General features: G+C 64.7%; 1 protein-coding gene across 3 annotated transcripts in view; it reads right to left on the bottom strand.

The window, feature by feature from the left end:
* Positions 1-12,024, bottom strand: part of NAV1 (neuron navigator 1) — an 80,128-nt gene that overhangs the window by 60,037 nt on the left and 8,067 nt on the right. For 2 of the 3 annotated variants that reach the window (XM_064472333.1, XM_064472335.1), the window contains exons 2-4: positions 3,935-4,546; positions 3,476-3,564; positions 319-1,041 (exon numbers count right to left, since the gene is read on the bottom strand). In XM_064472333.1, the coding sequence (XP_064328403.1) occupies positions 319-1,041; positions 3,476-3,564; positions 3,935-4,521 (1,399 nt within the window). In that variant the 5' untranslated portion in view covers positions 4,522-4,546. The remainder of the gene's footprint in view (positions 1-318; positions 1,042-3,475; positions 3,565-3,934; positions 4,547-12,024) is intronic. The other variant, XM_064472334.1, reaches the window with a different exon arrangement.

Genomic DNA, 12,024 nt, shown 5'->3' with positions numbered 1-12,024 from the left:
TTCAGTGGGGCGTAGAGACAAGGGGTGATGGAAATGACACATGGGCAAGGACAAGCTTGACCACCACCTGCCATTCCTCCACACGAGGAGGCTGGAGCCAAGGCAAGGGGAGGCTGCGTGCCGGCCTTTGGGCTGGCCAACTGTGCCTTCCTCCTTGGCGAGGCCAATGGCGCCTTCTCCCTCAGCATCCCCTCTCCCCAGCACTGGGGAGGCCAAGGCGGTCCCCCCCAGGGGCGGCGGGAGCCCCCGACGCCTCAGGCAGCCGGACCCCCGCCATTCCCCCATTCCCTGACGGCGGGGCGCGACGGCCGCACTCACCCAGCATCTGGCTGAAGAGGAGCTGCTCCAGGTCGCCCAGCACCGTCACCACCAGCTCGGGGTCCACCTTCAGGTAGGGCTTCTCCTCAGCGCCCGCCGCCACCGCCGGCCCCTTCCCGCCCAGCAGCTCGTCGTCGCACTTGCCGCCGCCGCCGCCCGCCTCGGGGGCCTTGCTGAGGGGCTTCACCTCCGCGTAGGGCCCGCGGGGGATGCGGCTGGGCTTGCCGGCGGGCGGCGGCTTGGCGGGGCCGGCGGGGCGCGGCGGCAGCAGCGAGTGCTCGGAGCGGGACAGGCTCCGCGACATGGCGGGCGCCTCCCGGCCGCGGGGGCCGCCGCCGCCCCGGCCGCCCCCCACGGCCGCCGCCCCCGTGGCCGCCGCCTTGGCCATGTCGTCGCTCCAGCGGGGCTCGTACAGCTGCCGCTTCTTCTCGGCGTCGGTGAGGAAGGCCAGGTTGGTGAGCGACTTCTGCTTGCGCAGGTTGGAGCCGGCCGGCAGCCGCCCCTCCGCGCTGCTCGCCTTGAAGACGCGCAGCTCCGCGCCCCGCGGCCCCGTCGCCGCCGCCGCCGACTTCGCCCGCTTCGGCATCACCGCGCCGCCGTCGGGGCCCCGCCGGTAGCCGCGCTCCTCCTCGCCCAGCTCCACGTCGGGAAGGCTCTTGAGGTTGCTCCCCAGCATCCCCGCGCTGCAACCATTTAACCCGCCGGGCGCTGCTGCTGCTGCTGCTGCTGCTGCTGCTGCGGCACCGAGGACACCGGGCGAGACAGAGAGAGAAGCGCCGTTAGCGCCCGCCCCGCCGGCGCGGGGCGGAGCGGAGCGGGACGGGGAGGAGATGGGGGGGAACGAGCGGCGCGGCCCCACCTCGCTGCTCCGCCGCCAGCGGGACACTGCGAACCAGCGGAATGTCAGGGGCAAACAAAAAGGGCCCTCCCTCCTCCGCGCCCGGCTGGCGCGGGCAGGGGGCGGGGCGCGGCGCGCGCGTCCGCGGCGGGGAGGGAGGGGGCGCGCGCCGCGGGGCGGGGCGGGGCGAGGCGGGGACGTGCAGCGCCGAGCACGGCGGAGCGGGGACGAGCGGGACCCCGGGCCGTGCGGGACCCGCGGGCCCATACGGGAGCCCCGGGGGCAGAGGGGCTGTGCGGGACCCCCGGGGCGAGGGGTGGAGCCGGCAGGCGCGGGGCCGCGTGGCCCCCCCGTGGGTGCCGCGGGGGCTGCCCCCCGCAGCGAGCCGGCGCTGGCCTCGGCGCCCAGAGCCTGCCCGCTGTGTCCCGCAGCCCGGTGCAGGCAGGGACGTGCCGGGTGCTGGCTGGGAGGTGGGTGAAGGCAGGCAGCGGGGGGCCCCACGCCGAAGGACCCTGCGTGTGAGGCCCCCCGCCCCGCCTGCCGCGGGCCCCACACGCAGCCCCGACACCGCACACCCATCCCCAGCGGACCAGAACTTCCCCGTTTCACCTCAAACGGTGCAAGAAGGGCCCAGCGTGGCCCCGGGAGCCCCACGAAGGACAATGTGGCCCCCAAACCCAGCATGGCCTCACCAGAGATCTGGGGGAATTAAGGGGTGGGAAAAAAGAGGGGGAGCAGGATCTGGTTATCATCATTTTTCGTTAATTACCCGTCCCTCGGGAGGGGTGAATTAAGTCTATTTGGTGACCTCACGCGGGCTGCCATGGCAACCGCTGGAAAATATTGCATTAGAGCCCATCACTATGCTGCCGAGATAAGGAGCTGGGGGGGCCGGGGGCGGCGCATGCCCCCAGACCAGCCCCCCGGACGGCAGCTCGGCCACCCCGCGTGATTTGGGGTTCAGCCCGCGGTGATGTTAAGGAGCCCCAAAATAACCCGGCCTGGATGGGACAGCAGAGGGGGCCAGAAAAAAAAAAAGTGTTTTGCACCAAAAGGTGCCGCTGGGGTGGGATGGGTGCACAAGCTGCCCTGCTGCACCCCAAAGACGCTCGGAGTTTGGGGGGGATGTTACACCCCTCGCTGAGCTACAAGGCTGTTGCCTGGGTGTAGGGCCTGCTGTGGGGGACAAGTTTGGGGTGTCATGTCATTTTGGGGCTGGTGGAGTGACCCGGGGCCTCCCCGTGTCCCCTGTCCCCTCCAGCCGGGCCTGACAGAGCCCCAGGAGGTGCCATGGGCCAGCGCAGCCGGGGAGGCGTGGAGCCAGGGGAAGGATCCGGCCCTTTCCCCAGCACCAAACCCGCTCGGCCTCATTCCAAAACCTCCCCCAGGGCGAGCAGGGCAGCTGCACTGGGAACGCGCCAGCCTGGCTCCCTCCCCTCCTGCTTTCTCCTAGAAAATCTACCCGCTTGCCGCTGTTTTCGGTGCTTCCCAAATCGGGGCTCAGCATCAAACCCTGTTACCCCCCCGGCTGCGCAGCGGTGATGCCAGGACCGCGCTGCAAAGCTGGGCTCTGCCGGGAGCCAATGCAGCTCTGACCGACTTCTGTCCCTTCGAATCACCCAGCGAAGCTCCTGGCTCTTTTTCCCCTTCCCTGCACATCCCTGGAGCATCCCGCCATCCTCCACTGCCGCTGCCCTGGCAACCACCGCCCCAGCATCCCCTCCAGCAGCCACCCCCCCAGAATGTCCCCCAAAAGCAAGCACCAGAGGGGACTCGGGTGTCCCCAACGTTGCAGTGGGGAGCACTTGGGCTCATTCACCCCCCGAGAAAGGGGGTGTCCCCAAGGCGGGTGCAGGGAGCCTGTGGTGCCACGCACCCGCCTCTGCTCCGGCTCTCTGCCAGCTTCTTGGAAATGGGTCATTCCTGGAGCTCGCCGGGAAACTGGGAAGAGGAGGGAAAGGAGCCAAGCGAGGCAATGTCCCAGCGGCGTCACCAGCAAGGACAGGCCCCCGTGCTGGAGCCACTGCAGGGGATGCCGACACGGCCCTGGCGCCCAGCTAGGGTCACGCCGCTGGGTGTAGTTAATTGGCCATGGGGGTCACCGGACATGACAGCTGCAGCCAGGCTGTTCCCAGGGCAGTCGGGGCACCTACAATGTGGGGGTTCCCCCCTGCCACCCCACCCACCTCCAGCCCCGGCTCCCATTCCAGCACGGGGTCATGGGGGTCTGAGCTCTAGCATGAGCCTCTGCCCCCTGGCACTGTCGCAGCAGCCCCCCAGCAGGACCCGCCCATCCCCAGCAAACCCCTCTGGACTCACTCAGGCCTCTGGGTTTGGGGTCGGGGTCAGGTCCCTCCACAGGACCAGGGCACTCATCAACCGGGGACACGGCCGTCTCCTCCTGCAGCCTGGGGGCAGAGTGGGGGTGAGGGTGGGGGAGCATGGGCGCACCGTGGGGTGCAGCCGGCTGGGGACGCCCAGGAGATGGGAACACGGTGCTTTGGGCTCTGCCACTGTTTGGGGACATGGCAGGGGCAGGTCCCAGGACACCCCATTCCCCACTGAGCCCATCCCCTGCCCCAGCTCCCATCGGTGCCCCAGGAACCCCCAGCATCCCAAACATGGTAGGAACCCTTCCTTTGGGGCAAAGCCCTCAGACCCAACCCCACCATTCCCCATGGCGATCCCTGCCATGCCCACCTGCCTTCCCCCATTCCCATGTCCCCCTGTCCCCATGCCCCCACACAGCCCCATGCCCGCCCGTCCCCAGTAACTCACCGGTACTGGAAGGGTGCCACGGTGGCGGTGATGGGGTGGCTGTGCGGAGGGCCCGAGGAGAAGGTGATGGCCCCCAACCCAAATACGGGGACCCTACCCTGTGAGCCACCATGGGGCTCATCCCCTGTCCCTGCAGTGGCTGCCCCGCTGCCCTTCTCAGGGGACACCCCCAGCTGCCCCCCACTCCTGCCCTGTGCTGGGAGAGCTTTGGGCAGTTCAGTGGGCTCCCCCACTCTTCCTGCCCCTCTTCTCCCTCCGCCTGCTGCTTCTGGCCACTTCCCGAGGGACACCAGGGGTCTTGCTGGGGCTTTCTGCCCCCCACGGACAGGGATGCCAGGGCTGCCCTCCCTGCTCTCAGATGGCTTACGGCTGGTGGCTCTGCCAGCGCCTTTGGGCTTGAGGGTCTTTGGGCCAGGGGCTGGCACCTTCACTGGCCGGGGAGTCGGAGCCCCATGAAGGACAGGGGATCCTGGGGTGCTCGGGGGGCCTGGGGTGTGCAGCTTGCCATGGGCCATAGCACGGGGCACCGGGATGGCGGAGGTGTAGTGGCTGCGGCTGGCAGGGTTGATGTTGGCCATCCCGTTCATCCTGGTGAGGTGGCTGCCGGCGAGGCTGTGGGGGGAGAGGAGAGTTGAGCGGGGCCCAACACAGCGAGGGGGTGGGCATGGAGGGCACCCACATTCCCTCGGCTACATCAGACCCTGGTCTTGGCCTCCCACTGACCATGGGTGCCCAATGTCCCCATCCTGGGAGGAGGATGCTGCATTCCACACCCCAGGGTGAGGATATATGTGCTGCCCCCATAGGGATTCACAGGGCCAGGGCACATGTGACGTCCTCCCCCAGGGACCCTCTGCAGCCCCATCCCCATGTCCCCAGGTCCCTATGGCAGGTCCCTGTAGCAAGGCCACATGGACACGGACCCTCACCAGACCAAACTGGTCTGACTGGTTGGTCAAAGACCAACTCCTGGTCACCCAAGGCCATCTCCTGGCCACCTAAGACCATCTCTTGGCCATCCAAGACCAACTCCTGGTCACCTGAAACTATCTCCCGATCACCCAAGACCACCTTCCAGTTGCACAAGGACCAGCTTTGTCACGCTCAGGCTGTTACTGGTGTTTGAGCCCCACCACTGCCCTCCCCATTCCCAGCATCCGCCAGTGTGGTGCCAACCGCTCCATCTCTCCATGCTCCTGCTCTCATCTTGCCCCACGGTGGCTCTCCCTGGCACCACCACCCAGATGGTGCCATGTCCCCTTGCCTGGGTGTTTTGCTCCATGCGGATGAGGACGGGGGCTCAGCGCACCACCCCATCCCACCCAAAGCATCCACAGGCAGGCAGGGCTGCCTTTGCCACCACCAATGACAGGGACATCGGCATGGTCACAGCTAGTGGAGAATCTCATCCCTCCCACAGGCTTTGCCTGGGCAGCCAGAGCAGAGCTCAGCAAGAAAATCAGCTGTGGAGCAAAGCTCCATCTCCAACCACTACCTGCCTGCAGCCCTCTGAGAAAAAAAAACAACCCAAAACTCAAACAAAAAAGGATTTCTCCAGGGGATGGAGCGGTCTCTAGAAAGACAGGGAGATGTGGCTCCACCGGCATCTGTGCCAGCCTCTGCCCCCTTGCCCAGTAGACCTGCAGTGAACTGAAAGGCAAACGGGTGCCAGGTACCACAGATCGCCCGGGACACACATTTTGCAGGTCACTCTAGCACGGTTTCGCTCAGCTCCCTTGAAGGAAAACCTCTGGGAAGGGGAAAAGAATCTTTTTGGGGTCCCCAAGCATCCTAGAGGGGACCATCAGCTCAAGATTGGCCACCCGCAGTCCTCGTCACTCACCTGGGGGTTCCCCTCCCCTGGCGCTGGCTTAGGGCTGGGTGGGTACGTAAGCACAAAGGGTCTTTGTGCAGCCGCTCCAGCGAGCGCGTTTGGGGCTGCGCTGGAGCTGAACGAAGCCATTCCCAGCGGGCTGGGGGGACGCTGCCACCCAGGTATGGGGCCACACACAAGCCGCTCTGTTTGCAGCCCGGAGCCAGCAGCCTGGCCACCTTTCAAACCACCCAGCCGAGAGCGAGCTTCTGCGGAGCTGGAGAAGGTTTCTTGGCAAGCTGTGGGGTGCAAGGGGACAGCTCCCATCACCCCGAAGGGAACAGCACCCAGCCTCAGCCCTGCACCCATTGCATCTCCCAGCAAACTGTGTTACATAAGCAAGGTCCAAAAATGCCCCAAACCACCCCATTTTTGCCTCTTCCCCAACCTACAGCTGCCCTGAACCTGGCTCCCCCCAGGCTTTTGGGAGTCTGCAAAGACCAAGCCTGGCTCCACATCCCCCCAGCATGGCCATGTCCCTGCCACAGGCAGTGCTCGGGTGAACGCACCCGAATTCCCTTTGCCAGACCGACATGAGCTGGATCACTTGATCAACAGCCACGGGTCACGGGGAGAAGGGCTGATGCAGCAGACAAGATCTAGGCATCGCAGCGCTGAATCCAGTGCCAGCCAGCAGCTACAAAGGTCTTTTCAAGGCAATTTTAATTAAGGGGAAGAAGGAACCAACACACACAGCTCTGGGCTTGCTCTCGCTGAAGCCTTTGAAATGACCAGGGAGGTTTTCTCTCTCCCCGCGTCCCGGCTGAGACACCTCTGTCTCCGCTCGCCCCAAGTCACTGCACCAGTGGGTGGTGGAAGCCCTGGGACAAGGCACGCAGGGGGGCCCTGGGACAGATCCATCCCTGAGCCGCTGCGTGGGGTGACATGGAGACAGGCACTGGGGCTGGCAAATAGGTCTGGGTCCAGCCCCAGTGGGCAACCACAGCCCCCAGTGAGGGGCCCTGTGGTGGCACCAGCCCACACCTACGGGTGTTGCAGGGCTGTGCAGGGCTTTCCCTGCACCTGTGGGACTCCCTTGCACCGACAAAGGTCACTCTGGGGAGCAAGGAGGCCAGGGCTTAGCACCCAGCACCACCCAGGAGCTGGAGACCAGCACATCCCTGGGGGCTTAATGCTCCCAACCCCTCCTTTGCAGCCCACCCAGCAGCGAATATCAGCAGCAACCAGCTCCCCTCAGCCCTTCAGCCCTTTCCCAGGTTGTGCCCCACAACCCTCACTTACAAACTCCATTTTTGCACATTTTTTCACCCTCTTTAATCCAGCTCCTTGCCCCAGGAGTGCTGTGCCTGGGGGAAGAGCAGTTCGCAGCCCTGAGCTGCAAAATACCTTGTGCAAATGCCAACAGGGCCGACCTTCATCCCCTTAAGTGCAAGGATGCCTGGGATGGAGTCAAGAGCCAGTGAAGCTCCAGCCTCACGGACACGAGTGGTTAAACCACTGGCGCCAACTCACCTACTTCACTCGCAAGGTCCCTTGCACAAACATCTCCAGCCCCAGGGGCTGCCGCTGGTGGTTTTCCCCTAACGTGGAGAGAGATCATCTGCTGCTGCCTCCATAAAGCTGGTCCCGAGCTCTGCTTCAACCAACTCAGAGGCAAATAAATTCATCTAGTTTTATGCTATGACCTTACCTTCCCCAGCACCCTCTAAGCATCATCAGCGTGCAACACCCCTCCAGCCCTGCCTGCTCACCGGGCACGTGGCACTGGGGCTGTAACCAGGCTTTATGGATTTTTTTTTCCCAGACTATTGACTTTGGGTTTCTCTCTGTGGGCACAACTTCCATTTCTCCCCTCTGAGCCCACCGGCAACAACTTTGCTGCGATGCCACGGCTGCAGCAGAAGCCAAAGCTACCACATTGGCCACAAAATATCAATCCTCCTCTTGTGCTCGCAGGGTTGAGGTTTCCCAGGAGATGCCAAGGCCTGCTGGGAGCCAGGCTCCAGAGCCATCCCCTCCCCACAGCACACACCTTGGGGGTCTCCGAGGATACCCAGCATTTCGCTGATCCCAGCTAAGCATGGGTGACCCCACCCTGCCATAAAGGTGCCAGGGGCTCCCAGGGGCTGGGCAAGGTGAGATGTGGATCTGGCCCTGCTCCCCCAGGCTGTAACACCAGCCAGACCCTCGGGCTGGAGTCCCACACCCAGAGATGCCACCAAAGGGATAAACCAAAGCAACTCCCACCAAGTCCCTGTTTCCCCCCACCAGCCCCAGGAGGAGCCGCTCCTGCACCAAGCAGCCCTCCTACTCATTCCATCATGTTATTAATAAGCACGAGCAAAAACCATTCCCAGGAAAGATTCAGCCTATTCTGCTTCCAAACAAACTCTTCATTTCCCTGCAGATTGATTTCTACCCCATCCAAACACTGCCCCCAGGGACCGGGTCCCCTCCACGTGCGCCCCGTGTGCTGCGGCGGCAGGGGAGCAGCGAGCACCGCGTCACACTGTGTCACGCTGGCGTCCTGCCGCCACTTTGCTCTGCTAAAGCAGGTTACAGCTTGACCTAGATGGACATGGGCGGCTCCTTTCCAATTAGCTTGAAAGGGAAATAACTTTCTCCTTTAATGCAATCCAGCTGCAAGGCCTCTGTGTCCCTGGAGCAGCTCTTGGGAAACGGCTGCCGCTTGCCCTCTGGGTAACCTGAGTACCAGAAATTTGCACCCAATGCTTTAATTTTAGGACTTCCAGCCACCAGGTGGGTTTTTGGCCCCATCCCCTCCCCAGGTACCAGCTTGGGGTTGCTGAGTCCCGTCGTGGTGGAAATCAGCAAATACACACAAGGTATTTTAGCACCAGGGGATGTTTTGGAGAGGCTGCAGCAGTGCTGTGGGCAGCAGAGACCTGCCTGGGCGCCAGGGCTGAGCCTCCCTGGGCAGCCGGAGATGCTCATCTCCCAGCTGGGGGGAGGAGGCTCATCCCAGCTACCTCCAGAGCTCAGGCCCTGAGTTCAAGTTTTTCCTGAATTAAAGACCTTTAAGCCCAGAGATGAGGTGGTTTCTGACCCCTTCGGATGATGCCATCCACAGAGACATGGGTGTTGTCGTTGAAGGAAAATGAAACAGCCTTGGCTGAGCCATGTCCTTCATCCCAGGACAAACACAATCCAGCACATCCCTGAAGGCATCTCCTTCAAAAAGGCATCTGTTGTGCTCAGAGCTTGAGCTACTTCCTCGGCCTGGTGTCCAAATGCATCTCACACATGCGGTTTTTAGCAGCCAGAAATGAACACAGGGACCTGGAGCCGGAGCCCAAGTCTCCTTTCTTGTCCCCGTTTTGCATGCAAGGGGTCACTGGAGCATCCCCAGCATTGAAGCAGACCCGCTTTGAAGTCACCCATCACCTGAGCAGAGCTGGAAACAGCTGGGGCCCCCCCAGCTCTTGGGCCTCCCAGCCGCACAGGGGCTGCGCTGCTCCCAACCCTGTGCCGGGGCTACACCAAGCGGCCAAAGCCCCCCGGCTCCTTTGTGATGCCTCAGAGGGATCCAACCTCCAGCTCTCCCATGGTCTCAAAAGAGCAGCTAACGGCTCTGCAAGGGTTTCCCAAAGCATTTCATCAGTTTTATAAACCAGATTAAATTCTTTTCTTTCTTATCTCTCACAGCTGAGAGATCCCTGCTGGGGATGAAACTCTGTCCCACACCCCTGGGATAATTGTGGCAGGATTCTGAGCATGAACACTTAGTGATGAAAAAGGTATTAAACCCTTCAGCCTCTGCTGGCGTCTTGCTGCTGCTCTGTGCCTCAGTTTCCCCACCCTGACATGGCCTCTGCCAGGGGTGAGGGATCTGAAACAAGCTGATGAATAGGAATAAAGGAGGATGGATCTCTCCCTGGGTGTGCCGGGCTGCAGAGCAGCTCTGTAAATTGGGAGCCATCCTTGAGATGTCCACAGGAGCGGCAGCACAGGAGCACCAGGGGCTGCAGCAGAGCCAGCCATGCCAGATATCCCTGGGGAGATGCTCAGGGGCTGCAAAGCATACTCCATTTTAAGTGTGAGGATGGAGGTGGGCAGCCCAGGGGTGAACCCCAGGGTGTGAATGGCCCGAGGACCTGAGCCTGTGCCAAGGGTCCGATCCTGGTGCCCTCGAAGCTGCTGCATGCTCCTGACAGCCCTGCACAGGATCCAGTCCCGAGCTGCCTTCAGGGATGGCTGTGCTCCAGCGCAGCCTCCTCCCCGGCACGCTTGGGAAGGATGACAAAGAAAAGGCTCCTTGTGACACAAGGGACATAAAACTTTCCTAAGAGAAACAGAGGGAGCGGGGGCAGAAAGGAGCCTTCAGAGGAGAACAAGTTGCCGATTCAGCCGCCAGCCCTGTCCCTCCGGCCCCCAGGTCCTGGCCGGGACCTGGCCTATCCGCCAGCCAGTGTCACCGCCTGGGACATTGCCACCACCCGCGTCGCCGGGGCCCCGGGCTGGGTCCTTCCCCAGCGAAGTCTCCCTGCTCCCCTCTCCCTGCTTCTCCAGAGGGGCGATGCCGGGGGTGGCTGGTTTGATGGCCCGGGCTGGGTGCAGGCGGGGGTTTCTCCTGTGTACAGGCAGAGACGGGCGAGTGGGTGGGAGGGAGGCCTGGGCAGCCCCAGCTCTGCCTGCCCTGACTGGCTGTTCCCCCACAGCACGATGCTGGGGGCTCTGCGAGCTGCCGAGAGATGAGTTGCGGGCTGGGGCGGGAGGAGAAGGACAGAAGCCGCCTGTTGCCAGAGCAGAGATGCCCAGCCCTGTAGCCACAGCACTAATCTCAGCTTTAGTCACTCCCGTTAGGCATTTAACCCACTTTAATAAAACCTTGCTCTGAGCAAAGTTGAGCTCTTGGCTGGACCGACTGCAGCAGCCTGTGCCACCAAAAGCCCCGACTGCAGCAGTGGAACGGAGCTCTGCCCAGGCTGGGCTTTGTCTGGTGCAAATCCCGCTGCGGGGACTAGGATGGGTGCACCGGGGCTGGGATAGAGCCCGGGATACGGGCAAGGGTCTGGGCAGGGAGCCCCGACGCTGAAGACCCCTCCCTGGCCGCAGCATCTGGGGACGTCCCGGCCCCGGGTGGGACAGGCCCCACGTCTGTTTTCCCCACAGCCCTTCCATGTCCCCCCACACCGTCCCCACCTCGCAGGTCCTTCACTGGGGCTGTTCCTGCCCGAGCGCGGCGGGGTGGGACACCCTCTGAGCCGGGGCAACCGGGGACACCGCGGGGGGGGGGTCGGGGCTCAGGTGTCCCCTCTCGGGGCAGAGGTGTTCCCTCCGCCGGAGCGGAGCGGCGGGTGCAGGGTCGGGGGGCGGCGGGGGCAGCCCCGGCCCCGCGGGGCTGGGACGTTCAGGAGGCGCCGGTGCTGGACAGCTCCGCCCCGCGGCACCGCCCCCCGCCCGGCACCGCCCCCCCCGCCCGTGTCACACCCCCGCTCGGTGTCACCCCCCCCCCGCCCGTGTCACACCCCTGCTCGGTGTCACCCCCCCCCCGCCCGTGTCACACCCCCGCCCGGTGTCACCCCCCCCCCGCCCGTGTCACACCCCTGCTCGGTGTCACCCCCCCCCGCCCGTGTCACACCCCCGCCCGGTGTCACCCCCCCCCCGCCCGTGTCACACCCCCGCTCGGTGTCACCCCCCCCCCCGCCCGTGTCACACCCCCGCTCGGTGTCACCCCCCCCCCCGCCCGTGTCACACCCCTGCTCGGTGTCACCCCCCCCCGCCCGTGTCACACCCCCGCTCGGTGTCACCCCCCCCCCGCCCGTGTCACACCCCCGCTCGGTGTCACCCCCCCCCCGCCCGTGTCACACCCCCGCTCGGTGTCACCCCCCCCCCCGTGTCACACCCCTGCTCGGTGTCACCCCCCCCCCGTGTCACACCCCCGCTCGATGTCACCCCCCCCCCGCCCGTGTCACACCCCCGCTCGATGTCACCCCCCCCCCCGCCCGTGTCACACCCCCGCCCGGTGTCACCCCCCCCCCGCCCGTGTCACACCCCCGCCCGGTGTCACCCCCCCACCGCCCGTGTCACACCCCCGCCCGGTGTCACCCCCCCCCCGCCCGTGTCACACCCCCGCCCGGTGTCACCCCCCCTGCCCGTGTCACACCCCTGCTCGGTGTCACCCCCCCCCCGCCCGTGTCACACCCCCGCCCGGTGTCACCCCCCCCCGCCCGTGTCACACTCCCGCCCGGTGTCACCCCCCCTGCCCGTGTCACACCCCTGCTCGGTGTCACCC

Source organism: Phalacrocorax carbo, chromosome 23 (assembly GCF_963921805.1).
Source record: "Phalacrocorax carbo chromosome 23, bPhaCar2.1, whole genome shotgun sequence".
Classification (NCBI taxonomy): domain Eukaryota; kingdom Metazoa; phylum Chordata; class Aves; order Suliformes; family Phalacrocoracidae; genus Phalacrocorax; species Phalacrocorax carbo.
This window is presented reverse-complemented; position numbering and strand designations above follow the sequence as displayed.